We start from the raw sequence: 18,655 nt of genomic DNA, 5'->3' as shown, positions 1-18,655 counted from the left end.
TGCATTTTATCTTTATATTTTTTTTCGCTTTGGTGTACAGGTAAAGATTATTTTGAAATTCTTTCTTCGATCACTCGTTCCAGCCATAATTACAGGGTTGGTCATTTTTTTCTACTTTTTTGATCTCTTGAGTTGGATGCAAACAAGGATATGCAAAGTTAGGAGAGTTGTCTAAATCAATTGTGGATTGCTCACTTGACATTTTTATTGGGTTGGTTGTAGAGTTATCCAGCAATTGCAATTGCGTATGTATGTATGCATCGTAAAAGCTACAATACACCTCAAAAATTATTTACACGGCAGTACTTGTCCAGTCATTCGACGAAATGGACAAAAAGCGTTAAATCGCGAATATTTCGTACTACTTATAATAGAAATATTCTATTGAATTACTTGTGGCGTTGAACTTAAAAAATTCACACCCTTGTCTCACTATATTTTATGGATGGTTGTAGCTAAAATACTTTACTAAAACGTTATATCATATAAGAGTGTGAAAATCAGCTTATGTGTATATATCTTTATCTAGCTATAGCATACAAAGGCTTTTAACTTCGAACAGGCGCGTTATCTTGTTTAATAGACTCTTAAAATCGTCGTTCAGTCTCTTTATTGTAACTTTTATCACGTACCTCAAGTGGATTATTAAATTTTTTGCAGTTCTTGCGGTTTTTGTAAAATTCTCAAAATTAGTCCCCGCCAAAATTTGAAGCAGTCAAAATTAAATCCGTTATTGAGGTGTCATTTATCCGCGAAATTGAATCCATGTGACATTTGTCCGCAAATTTAAAGAATATTGTAAATCAACCCTGGTCGTCATCTTTCTCTGTTTTGATTAGTGAATCGAAAATATGTTGGATACAGCTTGAAATCTGATTCCGAAAAACTAATGACAACAAAATGATCCTAATGACAACCATCGCGACGATGGCGACTCTTTCGAATCCGAATATGAACTAGATGTCGTAGATGACAAAGCGTTTGACAATTTCTTGTATTGAAAACTTTTGTAACCTTTTCTACTACTTCCACGTGTTAGCCAAATTTTATATACATACATACATACATACATACATACATACATACATACATACATACATACATACATACATACATACATACATACATACATACATACATACATACATACATACATACATACATACATACATACATACATACATACATACATACATACATACATACATACATACATACATACATACATACATACATACATACATACATACATACATACATACATACATACATACATACATACATACATACATACATACATACATACATACATACATACATACATACATACATACATACATACATACATACACACATACATACATACATACATACATACATACATACATACTTACATACATACATGTATGTAAGAGAAGATTAACTCCATCAGACGAAAGCTATCGCATGTCCACCTCGTAATACAATGCCAACAAAACGGAACGCTAACAAATCATCAGCGCAAGATAAAAAAAATACTACAAAAGAGATACGGAAATGTCGGCATAAGGAACATGAACTATCAAAAAACTATGCTTCAACAAGAGCTAAAAGCAACGAGCGAACGGTTGAAATATCAAAAACGACTTTCGGAACGAAGAACATTAAACAAACATTTTGCAAAAAACCCTAAGTTAGTGTACAGGCAAATGAAGGGAGATTACAACTCTGCGAAAGACATACCTCCGAAAGAAGATGTCGAATCTTACTGGAAAGAGTTATGGTCAAAGCAAGTCATGCATAACGATAAAGCAGCATGGCTTGAAACATTGAGACAAGACTACTGCACCAATGTCCGGCAAAATCAGTACACCATTGACGGACAGATACTTAGCAAAGTCGTAAGCAAGATGCAAAATGGGAAAGCTCCAGGTAATGATCTAATTGTAGGATACTGGTATAAACACTTAATGTTTTATAGAAAAGCGTTAATCTATTTGTTTGACAATACGTATAATGGACGACAACAATTACCAAGTTGGTTAACCAGAGCACGTACCCAGCTTATTCCCAAGTCAGCAGAAACACATCTTGCTAAGAACTATCGACCAATCGCTTGTCAAAATTTAATGTTTAAAATGTATACAGGCTGTATCAATGTTTTTCTACAAGACCACTGTGAGGTTAATAACATTATAACCACCGAACAAGCTGGAGGGAAGCGTGATGTCTGGGGTTGCGTTGAACAGTTGTTAATCAACAAGACGGTGCTAAGCGAGGTTAAAAACAATCGTCGCAACCTAGTCACTATTTGGCTCGATTATCAAAAAGCCTTTGACTCTGTACCGCATTCATGGATAATTGAGTCTTTGCGTCTTGCTAAGGTTCCCAGGATTATGATTGATGCCATCGATTCACTAACAAAAACATGGACGACAAAGGTATGCATTAATGGCGAAAATGAATCGTACGAATCAGACACTATCGAATACATAAAAGGCATATTTCAAGGGGACAGTTTGTCAGTTCTCTTGTTTATTTTGTCATTAAATCCCATGTCATTCCTTCTAAAGAAACTTAAAGGATATTCCATTGGTAACAACGGGAACCGAAACCAGGACATAACACATTTATTCTTTGTTGACGATTTGAAGTTATTTGCTACAAATATGAACAGTGCAAAAGCTCAACTCGATTTAGTAACAACGTTTTCACGGGATATCGGAATGAAATTCGGAGAGTCTAAATGTGCTTATTTGATTATAGAACGTGGGAAACAAAAATGCACAGACGAAATACTTGAAATGAACAGTACCAAGATACAACCGATAGCAGAAGATATGACGTACAAGTACTTAGGTGTTGATGAGAATGTTTCGTACAAAGGCTCACTCAACAAGAACAGAATTCAAAGTGAGTACTTTAAGAGAGTTCGAAAGATATGGTGTAGTGAACTTAGCGGATATAACAAATACATCGCTCACAACTCATTTGCTTTACCTGTCCTGACACCAACATTCGGCATTTTAAACTGGACTAAAGACGAAATCAAGGCGATTGATATAAAAACTAGAAAAGTATTGAATATGACCGGTAACTTTCATCGTAACTCTGACGTTGATCGATTATATGCACCACGAAAAGAAGGAGGCCGGGGTCTCAAGATGGTCAAGGAGGCATATGAAAGCCGCATAATATCAATTAACCAACACCTACACCAAAGCACACAACGTAATCCCTATCTCAAAAAGGTTGTGGAAGGAGAAAGCGAATGTATCGTACGACAAGCTAGAGAGTTTTTATCAACTGCGAACATCGATGTTGAAGAAAACTGTACGCCACAGAAACTATCACAGAAGTACTTACAGTACTGTAAAAAACAGAGATTACAACGATTTGAAGAAAAAGCTATGCACAGCTATATCTGGAGAAAGATATCATCACAAGAAAGTGTAAATCTCGCCAAAACAACATCTTGGTCGGCGAACAAGTATATGACTTCGCATTTTGAAGGTTATGCACATGCACTGTACGAACAAGAAATCAATACGAAAGACCTTCAATACCGCCGCGATAAAAAAGCCGGTTTGCAGCCTAAACACAACAACCGATGCCGACTCTGCAAAGTGCACGTCGAAGACATCACACACGTCGTCTCGTCATGTCCGAATATGTCAGCTAGATATTATCTCCCATTGCGACATGACCCGATTGCAGCAACGGTCTATACGGCATTACGGAAGAAGGAAGACCCTCATGCGAACGTCAAATGCAGCGAAAACGAGTTTGTGTACAAGGAAGGGTGTAAGGAGTATTGGTGGAACGTACCGGTGAAGACAGCGACAAAGGTTAAACACAACAAACCCGATATCATCCAGTGGGATTTACAAAGTAAAACATGCAAGATTATCGAAATTAGCTGCCCTGCTGATGTAAACGTTACATCGAAGATATGCGAAAAAGAGAACATTTACGGACCTTTAATACGCAATATGCAGTTAATGTACAAAGACTATACCTTCTCGTTTGTGCCTGTTATTGTCGGTGCACTTGGAACTGTTCCTAAACGCTTGGAAAGCAGTTTGAACGATCTCGGTTTTACGCAAAAGGAAAACTCTAGCTTAATACGAACAATACAGATGCGCGCAATTAGCGGCACAATAAAAGTTTGCAAAACGTTTTTGAGATTCTCTGTGTAATTGTTCTTAGTCTCGACTGTCTTGATCCCACATTAAACTGAATATGTCACATCTATTGCGCACACCGCATATGCTTTTCCGTAGGCCGGACGAATGTGTCTGCAGTGTGCACAATAGGCAACTACTAAGTTTTAATTAGGAAGTTTTTTAAAAAAAAGATTTTTTATTGTTAGTATTTTCTGCTTTTCTGGTATTTACTGTATATACATGTATTTTTAACGAACGCCTTGTTACTTTGTTAGTGACCGGCTAATTGTAAATTATGTCATTATAGAAATAAATATTAATCGACCATACATACATACATAGATATGAATCCTGTCTACAAATTCACGTCACAATTTAAGAAAAGATTAGTAGTATCGATAAAAATGCATAAACAACATTATTTTTTACAGAGACGGTTGAAACTATGGAAAATTCGGTGACTAATATGTCCCTACAATATACAAGTTTTTACTGGCCAATCCACCTTTCCTGAATTTTATAAATTATAATAATTATGAAGTCATCCAAAATTCAATAATGGTTTTATACTCCTTAAAAAAGGATATTCAGATAGAATATCACATTATCATGACCAAACTAAAGTTTGTAGAGTAATATAATATTCTGGTGGGATTATATTTTAATTAAAAAAGAATAATTATTTTGAAGATTCTTAGAAAGCTCGTCTAAATAAAGGGTTTGACCGTAAATTTCAGCCCCCAGTTAAGGCACAGAAGTTTTTACGAAATTTGGTAATTTGTTCTACCTTTGGAGAAGGAACTTAGGGATCAGAATCATTTTAGTATGGACCTCTTTAATTAAGTTTGGCGTAATTAGGAAATTCGGGAAAGGTCTATTAGAAGATACGAGAATTTCAGTTTACTTTTTGAGTTAAAAGTCTTATACAAAAATGGAACATTTCTTTGTATTATGGGAGAAAGTCCACTTAGGCTGAAGAACAATGGTTCTCACATTTATATTTTAATAAAGTGAGCAATGGCCCTCCGATAAACAAATTTTTTTTTTGATTTACTTGCTCCCTTTATTGCATAAAGCTTGAAACGCCGATGAAGAAAATGTGTAGGATTGCACGCTTTCGACGAACGGTTACATAGATATTGAGGTTTAAATGAGGTCATCAACCTCTCGGTTCCAAAACGTGTGGATTGACCCAGCTTATGAGATTGTTCCAAATTTTATCCCAGAAGGTCCTTAGTAACCTAGGCAGGAGACGTCGTCCACCTGCTTCCAAGTTATTAGACCTTAAACTAAAAACTGCAATGCAATAGCTTCACTGATCTTATTAAAAGCATTGATGTCAGTGTAGACTTTTTCCGCTACATCAAAGGAAAATAAACGTGTTTACTTTTCTGTAAATAAATACTCTTTAAAAGTTGTTAAGCTAGCAATGAATCGTCTAGTCAACCCGCTTTTTGAGTATCTTGCCAACATGAGTAAAATGTAATTTGTATTAAGCTCTACCGTCGAGAATAAAAATCAAAGGCGAAAAAAATTTACCGAATAACGTATACGAATATTAACCGGACATAAAATGGTGATCGAAATCATTACATATAGCTACACTAAAACTCTGTAAATGACTATCAACCAAATCCATGTTTTAAATGACGGTTTCAGCAGACGATAATCAAACTTGCCATCACGTTAATGACGTCCAAATGTTTTTAAATAACATCTCTTGCAATACGCTTTTCCATTCTTTTCTTTAAACGTACCATGATTTAACTCTTGCTTACAGAACGAACATGTGAAGTGCTCTGGATGGTATTTTTCACCCAATGCTGTCATACATTGATGTAAAATCGGTTGGTTGCATGCTTTGCAAACTGAACTACGTCTTGCACGGTAATGTGTTTCGCAATATTGTTTTCCATCTTTTTCGAAAAAATTGCGGCCTTCCAGTGATATGCCGCATTCCTGGAATATTGAAGAAAAGATTAACAATTGAAAAGAAAGTTTTGAATTTTGCTTAAGCTAACCTTTTGCAAGAAAAAGGGGAGCTCATATGAAAGACCTTTGAAAGTTATCTCTAGGAATCTTCATTGGTTCTCCAAATATTTGTCTTGAAAGTAGCGCTAATTATGCCACATTATGACGTCAAGAAACAGGTCTATAACATGTGTTTACTATTATTGAGCATAATTATAGTAACTAAACACTCTCGCAGAGCTAGTTCATGACGTCACGCATAATTAGTGAAAATTCTTAGTCAAAATCGTTAAGAACCAATCTAGAATTTTGAAAAAAAACAAATTATAGCCAACTTTTCAATGTCTATCATATGAAATTAACTTGATTTTTCACGGAAGGTAAGCTTTAAACTATTTAGCCACCGAAAAGGTTGATTGAAGATCTTATTACCGGCTGGTAGTCTTGTGTAGAGCGTTTACTTCCAGTGCAGGAGGTCTTGGGTTAAAACCCCGTCCGAGTCGTGCCAGAGACTACAAAAGTATGAATCTATTCTTTCTAATTAGCGCTTAGCATGAGAATAGCATTGATATCTTAGGCGGTTGTCCAGTTGAGCGATTGCTGTGCTCGCACAACTTTTGTTCGCACAACTTAACTAGGACCCCAGTAGAAAAATAAAGACGCTATACATACAAAACAAATAATTCAACGAAGCGATGATGTCTTACGAAAGTCCTCAGTTTAAGTTAAACGAAACTAGAATCCCCTTCATCAGTAACTTTGCCTGTGTTAAAAGTTTGGATTTTTTATTTTAAAAATTTCATACCAATTTTCCTTTTAATTTAAAAGATATATTATGTGAGGTTAACGATCGGTATTACGAATAGTTTTTGTACTAAATATACATAACAACCTACCGAGCAGTTAAAACACTCTGGATGCCAGCAACTGTTCGCAACCATGCCCATGACGTAATCGTTACATCCAGGACATTTTGGTGCAAATAGGTTCTTGTAATCCTTCTCACAGTAAAATTGTTTGCCTACCTCATGAAAGCCGCTTTCTTCGTTCAATTGTTTTCCACATTCCACGCAAACAAAATGTTCTGGATGCCACGTTCGGCTGTCAGAGGTCACACACAACTAAAGACAAGGTAAATTTAAGAGAAAAATGAGTTAGGTTTGAACAACGACAAATCTTTGAAAGAGGCAGCTCTTTCTGCTTCTTTTTTAAAAAAGAAAAATAGTGGTCAATTAATAATTCGATATATCTCAGAATTTATCATAAAATTTAAATATTGTACATGGGTAAGGTCTATATAAATAACTGTATAAAACCAAGACTTACAAAAATTACAGGTTCACCACAGGCGAAACATTTAGGAGCGTATTGATTCTGGTAGTCTTTTTCACAATACGCACGTCCTTCGCGCTCATAAAATGTTTTATTGTAGAGTTCCACTTGACAAACCGAACAAACAAAGTGGTCGGGGTGAAAAGATTTCCCTAAAGCGTGACAAACTTTATTGTGTATTGGTTTTTCACAGGAAGCACATATGCCCTTATATGTAGTCGCTACACCATCTTTGTTCAATCTCTCTTCTAATGTTACCAACATAGAATCAAGGTTATTATCTTTGTATTCATTCTCCGATTTGAGTTTATCTTCAAGTGTGTCCAACATTGTGTCCAAATTTTCAACAACAACTAAGAGCTTAGTCGACATTTTAAATTAACTGTTTATTGTTTATCGACAACTTACGGAATCCTAAAAAACGTCACAAGGTTTTAAACAAAAATGCATTTGATATCTCGTTCTACAACATAATTTGTCAAGCCATTCGTTTTTCTCTTTACATGCTCAACATTTTTTTACTCTGACAATTTTTTTGAATATTTGAGGTAATTTGAAAAATAATAAAACGAAAAATAATCTTGTAAGGTGACATCATTACAATATTTTCTCGTTTAAATTTAAATCAAGTATTTAAGATTACTGTGTCCTCTATTTTTATTTCACGAAATGATAAATAAGAAAAAAATGAAAAAAGTTTAATACGAAAAGAGTGTTTTCTACAGTATTTCATTGATTGGTCTTCATTGGTTATATATAATACCCCAATAAACGTTTGTTACATTAAAAAATTAAAGCTACCTCCCGCGAATAAAGTAATTGAGACCTTCGAAAATTAATTAGCAAATATTTCTTGGGTTTAAGGCAATAAATAACAAATTAAATTTGATAAATTTTCTCCCTGATCTTTGTCAGAGCATCTTCAGATCACAACTAAAAACGTCTTTCAACATGCATGTACAAAATGTTAAAAATTCTCTTGATAAAAATAAAATGTATAAAAATCGTTTATTAACAATAAAAGTCGTTAAAAATTATAATATGTTTTCCCAAATTTCAGATAATCGTCTTATTTCATCTTTTTTGTTCAATAAATCCGATTTGTGTTGTTTAATCGCTAATGCCTCTTTAAATTTTCTTTTAATAAAATTGTTTTTCCTATAGAGAATTTCTATTTTCTCAAAGTTCATTTCGTGTTTTGTTTCTTTAATGTGTTTGGAATGAATGAATTTCTTTAATGTGTTTGGAATGTCCAAACACATTAAAGAAACAAAACAATTTGTGGAAAATGTTCTAAAAGCTAAACTCAATGACCACAAAACATTCAACTCTTGGCAAAACTGTTAAACACAACACCTCACTCAAAGCTAGTTCATGACGTCATACATAATTAGTAGAAATTCTAACTCCACGATCTTAATAACCAATCAAGATTTTTTAAAATAATATAAAATTTCTTAGACTTTCCAAGCTCTTTCATATAATATTAAACTTTTTTCGCGAGAGTTAAGCATCAATATAAGCCGTTGCAGAAATTTTTCAGACGATATAAATAAGATGTAAAATGTATAAAATAACCCATAGAAGCAATGTTGGTAACACCACCAATAACAACTGCAACAATAACTTAAGACAGTGAGAACTCTGATTCTCTATTTATGTCTTATTTACAAGTAGTTCTCATATTCTGTCATTGTCACTCACATTATATAATTTTTCTCGCTCTATCACGTCGTGTTTATAAAAGTCAGTTTAAAAAACGGCCGAAGTAGAATAATAATATTTCTGTTAAGGTTTGTATAAATATCATACGCTGTAGGGAGAGAAAAGAAAGTTGAACTGTAAAAGAAATAATGAACTAGAATGTTTATATAGGAACGTGTGGTGCACTCAATGTCAATATTTGCTTTCCCAGTGAGTTTTATTTTCATGGTTTATATGGAAAATATTATTAGTTCGGCTCGTGACGGTATGTGATCAATTGTAATTCTACTTTCTTATTTTTCCTTCTTAAAAAGTCATAATTGATCATATTAAAGTATTATTAAAGCAACTAGTCGTTGCCCGTGGAAAAAATCCAACAAAGTGGATAAAAATATATCGTATTTGATATTCGTGTTTCCGTAACATCATTTTCTAACTCAGCGGGGGGTCCGCAAAGAGACAGACAGACGAAATACGGCTATTATTAAGAGACTAGCCGGGAAACCCGGCGTCGAAACGCCGGGTTAAGCCACATGTAAAGGTGTGATCCGGCATTGAACACTCTGTGGAGCGCTTAATAAGAGCCGTAAACTGTCCCACACGATCAGGTGGAGCGCTTTAGTACAGGTATACAGTATGTCGTTAATCATTTGAAGCGCATACACCATTATAGTGTGCGACTGTAACATATTTTTCAAAAAATAACTTTCCCGCAACGATAACTGATATAAAAACAGAGTTTACAAAGTGTTGTTACTCCATCATAGCAAAAACAATCGTCAATTTTATTTCATTTTGCGGAATAACTTTTTGCGCAAGTTAAAAAATTAATCGTGACACTGAGCTGAACGCTTAGTACAGTTAAACCGTGTTGCGCAGGCGTAAATCAAGTTAAGCGCATACACCATTATAGTGTGCGACTGTAACATATTTTTCAAAAAATAACTTTCCCGCAACGATAACTGATATAAAAACAGAGTTTACAAAGTGTTGTTACTCCATCATAGCAAAAACAATCGTCAATTTTATTTCATTTTGCGGAATAACTTTTTGCGCAAATTAAAAAATTAATCGTGACACTGAGCTGAACTCTTAGTACAGTTAAACCGTGTTGCGCAGGCGTAAATCAAGTTAAGCGCATACACCATTATAGTGTGCGACTGTAACATATTTTTTTTAAATTACTTTCCCGCAACAATAGCTGATATGAAAACAGAGTTTACAAACCGTTGTTACCCTGTCATAGCAAAAACAATCGGTCAATATTATTTTATTTTGTGGGATAAGTCTTTTTAAAAGTTAAAAAATTAATCGTGACACTGGGCTGAGCGCTTAGTACAGTTAAACCGTGTTATACAGCGTATAGGAATAATACCCTTTTGAAAAAAACTTTCTCGCAGACACAGGGCTGAGCGGTTAGTCCAGGCATGATTCCCAAGAAAGTTTAAAAATTAATTGTCACAGTGGTGGGCTGACCTTAGTATATACAGGTAAACGGTGTTGCACATGCCCATAGGCGTAACAGCCTTTTCCAAAAAACAGTCTGTTTTTAACACTAGGCTAACCGCTTAGTACAGTTAAACACAGTTGAACAGGCGCATAAGGCGTATTACCCTTTTCCAAAAATGTTCATTGCAACTTTAAATAAAAACACAGGGAACAGCCTGTCGTTACTCGTCCAGCCAAAACAATCGCTCAGCCATTTCATTTGCAGAAAAAGTTTGCAGAAAAATAATAAAATATGTAGCTATACCTAGCTAGCTAACTGCATTTAGCATAAAAATTATATATTGCTTAAGAATATTGTTGTAGCCAAACTGCATTTTTATACTTTTACTTTTTAAGGAGCTAGCTAAATAGCCACAGCCTCAACATAAAAATAAATGTTGGCTAGGATAAAAAGCTCTTATACCAAACAGAATAGCAATAAGTGAGGCTCTAGCTAGCTAGTAGCTATAGCTAGCTAATCTTCGTTCCTAGCCAAACATCCTAAAACTGGTGCGTTTAAGATCTGTACGTGGCTAAAAAACGTGACAATATATTTATCCTAACATTGAAAACAAACAGAAAACAAATATTACAAATATATGAGGCTTTTAGAAGATAAAAAAGTCAAACAGGCCTACAAACCTCACACACTGACCACAAACACGACCATTATCAAAATGGCCTTCGTTCCGCGAAGATCTTGGATTCTTTCTGGTCGCGAAAATCTTGTTTTTTTTTTAAAGAATCAGGCGTTGTGAATGGTATTCCACGCGCGAGCGGTCAAAACAAAGTCGGTAAAAATATATCGCATTTGGTATCGGCGCGTAATTTACAAAATTTCGTGTTTCCGTTACGGGACGCGGCTTTCGCGGACACACAGACAGACAGACAGAAAGAATACGGCTATTATTAAAGAGATATACCACAAATAATGAACATTTTTTGCTCTCAATGGGGGGGGGTTTCACACTAGAATTTTAAAAGCATGCTATCAATTTAAAGCACGATTTAAAGCGTGCTTAATAATGTGAACGCATTTTTGCTTTATTAAAATGCCTTTCAAATTATGTTTACTTGCTTTAAACAAAGCAAAAATAAAGAGTGCTTCGAGGCACTTTTTATTTTTGCAAATAAGTGCATAAAACAATAGAAAAAAAATTATGTACAAATATTGGAGTATTAAAGTGAGGATTTTCAGCGGGTATTATGAAAGTGAAAGTTTATACGTATGTGAGAATAACGCATTAAATTTTGTTTACAACTCTCCCTTTGATGTTACCTGCAACTTGCTTTAGGCAAAGCATGCTTTATTTTTATACTAAGCATGCTTCATTCTAGTGTGCCCCCCACCCCCCCTATAACTATAAACCATACATCATTTTGTTACGGTAGCAGCAAAGCGGCTAACGTATTAGTTTTGCCGTGGTACGACGACGACTCCTCCGAGAGATCGACAATTTTGTCATAATTCTTCGGCGTCCTAACCCAGCATTGTTTAGTTGAGATAGAAGCATAGAGTTAGGAGTGTTTCCAAGTGTAGTATCATAAATCAAGCAAAAGTCATGAGTCCAAGTTTCCTTCACTTTAATAAAAGGCCTTTTTCCTGATCTTTTCGTATTTTGCTAACTCCCAGGCCTTTTTCCAACTCCTCTACAACTTGGAAATGCTTTCCTATAAAAGAAGGCAGTGAATTTTAGCTTTTCTTACTAAAAGTTACCTAAATAAATTTTTTTGGCTAACAAGACTTTTTATAAAAACATATGAATTTAAAAAATAATTCACAAATGTGTAAATTTCATGCATATTTTTATATATAAAAAACACTTACATAAAATTACATTCAATTTGCAAACCTCGTTGCTGTTGTGGGCTGTTGAACATTGACCAATTGCTGAAAAAAGGTGTTGTGCATATTAAAAACATGTCAAAAAAACACAAAGTAGCTAAATCAAAATTGGTTAAACATGGGTTTAGTGTCCATACCTTGTAGTAGAGCTGCTACCAGGCAAGGTATCATCTAACTTCAGACCAACGGTGCTTGGATGTGTGTTTGCAACAGGATCTTCAGAGTTATGTGTATTTTCAACATTATCGCAGTTTCTATAAGTCAAACAAACCTTATTTTATTGCAGTAAAAAATAAAAATTAAGGTCTGGTTGATGGCAGGTATATACAAAACTTGCATGAATTATTCACTATATATATATATATAGTATGTATAGTATATATATATATATATACACAACACATAATAGCTACTTCTTCATAATCACAAATGTAAAACTAACTTGAAAATAGAATATAATTTTTAGCACTAAACTAAAACAGGTTTAGTTTATTTTACCGCACTTTATTCATGTGACTTGGATTTCTTGTAAGCGCTACACGAATTAAGTAATTTCGTGTTAAAAAAGCATAAAAATTTGTCGCTACGAAGTAAAATACGCCACGAAGTGAAATACGCCACAAAGTGAAATACGCCACGAAGTGAAATACGCCACGAAGTGAAATACGCCACGAAGTGAAATACGCCACGAAGTGAAATACGCCGCGACGAACGCAAATACGACTCGACGAAACGTAAAACCACCCCACAAAGAAAGATACGAGTCGAAGAAAACCACGCCACGAAGAAAGATACGCGGAGCTACCCACATTTTTTATAAACCAAATTAAAAATTCTCAAAAAACCGGCTGTATTTGTCTCGTAGTTTTTGTTAGCTAGGGGTCACACTGGGTCACTCATATATATCGTAGCCTTATTCATACAGTAATCAGATAAATAGGTGGGCAAGTATCCAGATGCTAAAAATAGGATCATAAAAACTCATTTCTAATATCACTCAACTTCAAAAAACATCAAACAGTGCAGTTCGAACACCAATTTAGCTTTAAAAATTGCTACGCCTCAATTTTGCATTGAAATAATTTTAATCTGTAAAGTACAAGTATCGACCGCTGCGAAATATAAATTAAAATAATATACTGTGGTTAAAATAAACAAATTTAATGGAAAATAACCTTTTAAACAAATTTAGTGACTTTAACTGTTTTCGTCAAATATTTTCGCCAGTCAGTCATTATATCATTGAAGTGTGTATTTTATTTTCAATCGATTTCATCTGTGCTCTTCTTTATATAACCAGTTAGCTATATTTTGGAAATAAATCCTTTATTAAATGCTCTTCCACGTTAATCCATGTCAAACTTGCAGATCCATATATAGCTAGCTATAGCTTACTGTAAAAAAACTTCCTTAAGTCTGTCTATAGCTAGCTGTATTTTTTATTTCTTTTTGCCAACTGCACTGATAATGATAGAATAGTGTTCCGTTTTAACCATTACTTTATTTCTCACAACACAAAGTGTATGGTATATGTAGCTAGCTGGCAACAGGAAGCTAACCCCTAAAACCAACATAAACATTATGTCTTCTCTTGCCTCTCTATAAAAGTCAGTAATTTAAGTTTTCTTTGATTCCAACATCTTACCCATGTCAATATACCACAAAGATGGTTAGCAACACCATTTAAATGTGTTATTAAAAAGCAAAACGTCAGTTAAATTAAAAAATTGAAGAAACATCAGGCAGGATTTTGCATTTCTGCCTCTTTTCGCAGCACTAACCAGAATAGTTGTGGAAAACTGTCCATGAAAATTATTTGGGCGATCGAGACAAATGAAAACAAGCCAAAAATTTGTCCCTACAAAGCGCTTCGCTAGCTCCCAGACCTGCGCGGTATGAAACTCCGTAATTGAAGGTTTCCGGTCTGTATATTTATTCAAATTTGGCGCCATCTCATGATAACAAACTTTATCGTTCGAAGTTGGTAGTATGTTGTGGAAAAGGGACTCAAAACATGAAAAAAATATTGTTGTTGGTTATGACAGATATTTCTTGTTCAAAGAAGTTTAAACGAACCTGTTGTTACTACTATAGTACGTAAAATATTCTTGATTATCTCAAGTTAAAGATGTTATTTTTGATGTTTACTAAAAAGTACATTTAAAACCTACTTATTTTCACGCCATACAGCAATGGAATTTCTGTAAAAATGTTGTTAGAAAGATATATAGGTAGTTAGTCGTGAAATATAGTTTTTATTTGGCATTATAGTAGTTATCTTAGCAGATTTTAGGATTTAGAAATCTATATTTATTTTTCTCTCGCTTAAAATTTATTTTCTGGCTGCCACAAAATAGTTTCTTGTTCGCCTCTCCTTTAACGATTTTGTAGGGTTTTTTCGATGAGTGATGCTTCAAGCGTCTTTTTCTAATCTCTATGCTTGTAGAAGCATTGTTGTTTCTTTTTTTTAATAATTTTGGTAACAAACAAAGTAATTTAGAAGTTAAAGAACTTTCCAAACAATCCAGTGGGTTCGGTGGGTTTAGAGACTAAAACTTCTTAACATAGTTTATTAACATAGTTGCTAGGGAGTTGCGCCACTTGACATAAAAGAAAGTAAGATTCAGAAGGATCAGAGAAGTAAACATCTACGCGCAGTTTCTATGTTTGTAACGTGAAATCCATAATTATCAGGAAAAAGTGGGGGAAACGGGGGTTATTTAAACCATAAGTCGGTCATGTCATAAATGGTAACCCCCGTTTATCTTTAGGTACAAAATTGTGTCTCGTAAGCGGTTTATCTGAAAATATCGCCAAAGTTTCGCGTTGCGCGTGAATAAGCTAATTGGAAAACTGCGATATATATTCTATTTAATGAACGGGTCTAAAACTGTTTTAGGTGTCCTTGTTGATATTACTTTTGCGAGGGGAACGGTTGCAAGGAATCGGAACGATGGCGGATGCCGAGGAGTTTATCTTATATGTTGTTGGATATTTGATAGAATTCTGATTTTTGGTTTTGAATTATTTACTCTTTTTACTTTGTATTTTTTTTATTATCACATTAGCCAATTATAGTTGACTGCAAAAAAGGTTTTCAAATATTATTTATTTTTTGCATTTGTTAAATTCAGCTACCTAGCTACATGTTTTACAGTCATATAAACTTGCTCAATAAAGTTTATTGATTCAATGGGAGGCATTCCTCTACATTTTGTAACGACAAACAGTAGTCTGTGTCTTTACTGACGATAAATTCTGACGAAAACTTATTACTCAAAATAACATTGCTAGCTGTGCTAGTTAAAGAGGGTAACGACAGGCTGCAACTTGTGTTTTTATTTCAACTGAAATCATGCGATCAATTTTGCGAATACCATGGAATCCTATTCCGAAAAAAAAATTGCTGGGTGACAGTATTACTTGGACGGGGCACATTGAAGTTGTGAGAAAGTTATTACACCTGAAAGAGCCCTCTCCACTTTTGCTATTTCGTTGTTTTTCGCGCACAAGCAACAAAATATGACTTATTATAATAGGGACTAGCCAGGGGATCCAGAGTCAAAACTCCGGATTAAGCCATAAGTAACTGTGTAAGTCGGCGTTAAATGCCAAGCTGAGCGCTTATAAAAGCCGTATACTGTGCTGCACATTCAGGTGAAGCGCTTAAGTACAAGTATACAGTATGTTCGGGTGTAAAATGTTTTTTTTTCAAAAATAACTTTACCTGAAAGAAAAACACCGTTTTACAACATGTTGTTACCCCATCATAGCAAAATCAAGCGGACAACATTATTTCGCAAAAGTTCAAGAATTAATCCGGAGTAACACGAACATAAGGCATCAGTGTGGAGTGCGTAAGAGTTTGTTACAACTTCAGTTGAAAGAAAAAACACAGTCACACACACGTTATACTGGTAAAATATTTTTTTGAACATGAGTTCTTTTTTCATGTTATTTCGAAAAGTTTCCAATATGAAGTAAAGTGAAATAATGTAAAATACCCTTTTTGGTAAACAATAAGTGCATCTTTGAAGTTTTATTGTTAGGATAGAAGAAAAAAGCTTTAGGTGAAGATAAAAGCAACTAAACTAAATTGTGAGAACACTATCGAAGCAATTAAAGATTAAATTTCGTGGCAGGGAAAATATGATTAAGAAATCAACGCTTTAAAACTGCTTTAAAATTGATCTATTCAACCCCACGCGAAAAAAATGTCGCTTGGGAGTACGTATTTCAAAATGTCACCAAAATGACTTAATCACTAAAAAAATATCTAGTGAGCTAATGATCTTATCTTTTTTATCGAAATTTTTAACATTCAATTTATTGCACAGACACTTAGCGCTTTGGCTTCGAGAATAAATATGTTCTCGTATTTGATAAAATAGTGTGAACTGAATTATCAACCAAATTGATGTTCGGCTCACTTTATTTCATGAAGTCCTCCTTATCACACAGCGTCGAATGCAATATAGCGTATATTTTTCGAGTTTTCGAGTTCTTCAACTATTACAGAAAATTATTTTACGAACCTCCAGGCGAGTAAGATAATTTTCTGCAATAGTTAAAGAACTCGAAAAATATACGACGTTTAAACAAGGTATGCCTGTACTGTGTAAATTTAGTCGAACTAACCAATGCATATTTTATAATATTATTTTTAAAATTACTTAAAGACTGCCTTAAGACAAGTATTGTTATTGCAGCATGCCATTTCGTCATCTTATCATCAATGCAAAATGGCGAGCAATGATTTTTTTGTTTTTGTTCACACAAAATTAATATTTGATATGTCTGGACTTTAATTTTCTCTCTTTTCTCTTTTAATTTTAATCCCATAGGCATCGTAAGTTACAACGGTTAAGTTTGATATGAAATCTTTTATTGCATTGAGTGAGGATATTATTACTTCTGCCGATCATTAAGACAGCTCTCACTCACATGTACTCAACAAAACAAAATGTTGTTCCCGCTGGGTTTTTTCTAGCCATTCAAGCTTTCACAAATGACGTCTTTGTTGCTTCATAGATCATAAACTTTAATGTCTACAAGGTTTTTTTCAACAAACTCCATAAGAATATTAGGCTGTCTGTCAAAAATTGCAGCTAATCATTCAGCTTGTTGATATCTATACCCATTTTTTATTATATTTATAGACTTCAATGGCTTTATCAAAAGTCACTTTTCTTATAAAAAAACGTGTGCAATTAAACATTTCTTTATTATATGAGAGATTCGGACAGCACAAATATATCACACTTCTTTTTCAATTCCATTTTCTTGCTCTCGACACTTAACTTAGTAAAATATTTGACTGAAAAATGTCGTATTTCTGCATTATCACCCCAAAAGCTATTTGAGATAACACTCAAAAGTACTTTGTAGTTCTACTCAAAATATATTTTCGAACGGGAATGTTTTTCCATACCTATCACGCATCGTAGTGGATAGATGTTTTCTATTATCGCGCATCGTAGTAGATAGATGTTTTCTATTATCACGCATCGTAGTAGATGGATGTTTTCTATTATCACGCATCGTAGTAGATGGATGTTTTCTATTATCACGCATCGTAGTAGATGGATGTTTTCTATTATCACGCATCGTAGTAGATAGGTGTTTTCTATTATCACGCATCGTAGTAGATGGATGTTTTCTATTATCACGCATCGTAGTAGATGGATGTTTTCTATTATCACGCATCGTAGTAATTGGATGTTTTCTATTATCACGCATCGTAGTAGATAGATGTTTTCTATTATCACGCATCGTAGTAGATAGGTGTTTTCTATTATCACGCATCGTAGTAGATGGAAGTTTACTATTATCATGCATCGTAGTAATTGGATGTTTTCTATTATCACGCATCGTAGTAGATAGATGTTTTCTATTATCACGCATCGTAGTAGATAGATGTTTTCTATTATCACGCATCGAAAAATACCTAGTAAACGGCTTTTATTTATTTAAATTATTTACAGTATCACATATCGGTTTTCATTTTGTTCCACTTTCATACATACTTTCTACTATCGATGCGCATTAAAACGCCGACTTGCCATAATTCAACAGCGAGACCGAAAAGGTAGCGAGACAAAAATATTTTAATGTCAATTAAAATGGGAAGGTATAACATTTTGATTTATGACGATTCGTCAATACAATA

At 34.2% G+C, this 18,655-nt stretch overlaps 3 protein-coding genes across 4 annotated transcripts; 2 read left to right on the top strand and 1 right to left on the bottom strand.

Moving 5' to 3' along the window:
• Positions 1 to 1,553: 1,553 nt before the first annotated feature.
• Positions 1,554 to 2,529, top strand: LOC130648267 (uncharacterized). Its single transcript, XM_057454308.1, has 2 exons — positions 1,554 to 2,420; positions 2,491 to 2,529. Exons 1-2 carry the CDS (start codon positions 1,554 to 1,556, stop codon positions 2,527 to 2,529), a joined length of 906 nt encoding a protein of 301 aa, XP_057310291.1.
• A 5-nt stretch (positions 2,530 to 2,534) lies between these two features.
• Positions 2,535 to 4,178, top strand: LOC130648266 (uncharacterized). Its single transcript, XM_057454307.1, has one exon. It carries the CDS (start codon positions 2,535 to 2,537, stop codon positions 4,176 to 4,178), a length of 1,644 nt encoding a protein of 547 aa, XP_057310290.1.
• Positions 4,179 to 5,629: 1,451 nt separating this feature from the next.
• LOC130647368 (paxillin-like) lies at positions 5,630 to 7,862 on the bottom strand. Of its 2 annotated transcripts, none has more exons than XM_057453203.1 (3): positions 7,443 to 7,862; positions 7,142 to 7,237; positions 5,630 to 6,104 (listed from the first exon to the last, which is right to left on the bottom strand). In XM_057453203.1, the coding sequence occupies exons 1-3, from the start codon at positions 7,818 to 7,820 to the stop codon at positions 5,832 to 5,834; spliced, it is 747 nt and encodes a 248-aa protein (XP_057309186.1). In that variant the 5' UTR covers positions 7,821 to 7,862; the 3' UTR covers positions 5,630 to 5,831. The 2 variants fall into 2 exon arrangements, with proteins under 2 accessions (XP_057309186.1, XP_057309184.1); XM_057453201.1 differs by having other exon boundaries at positions 5,632 to 6,104; positions 7,013 to 7,237.
• Positions 7,863 to 18,655: the final 10,793 nt, after the last annotated feature.

Source organism: Hydractinia symbiolongicarpus, chromosome 6, assembly GCF_029227915.1.
Source record: "Hydractinia symbiolongicarpus strain clone_291-10 chromosome 6, HSymV2.1, whole genome shotgun sequence".
Classification (NCBI taxonomy): Eukaryota; Metazoa; Cnidaria; class Hydrozoa; order Anthoathecata; family Hydractiniidae; genus Hydractinia; species Hydractinia symbiolongicarpus.
Note: the sequence above shows the minus strand (reverse complement) of the source record. Positions and strands in the feature narration are given on the sequence as shown.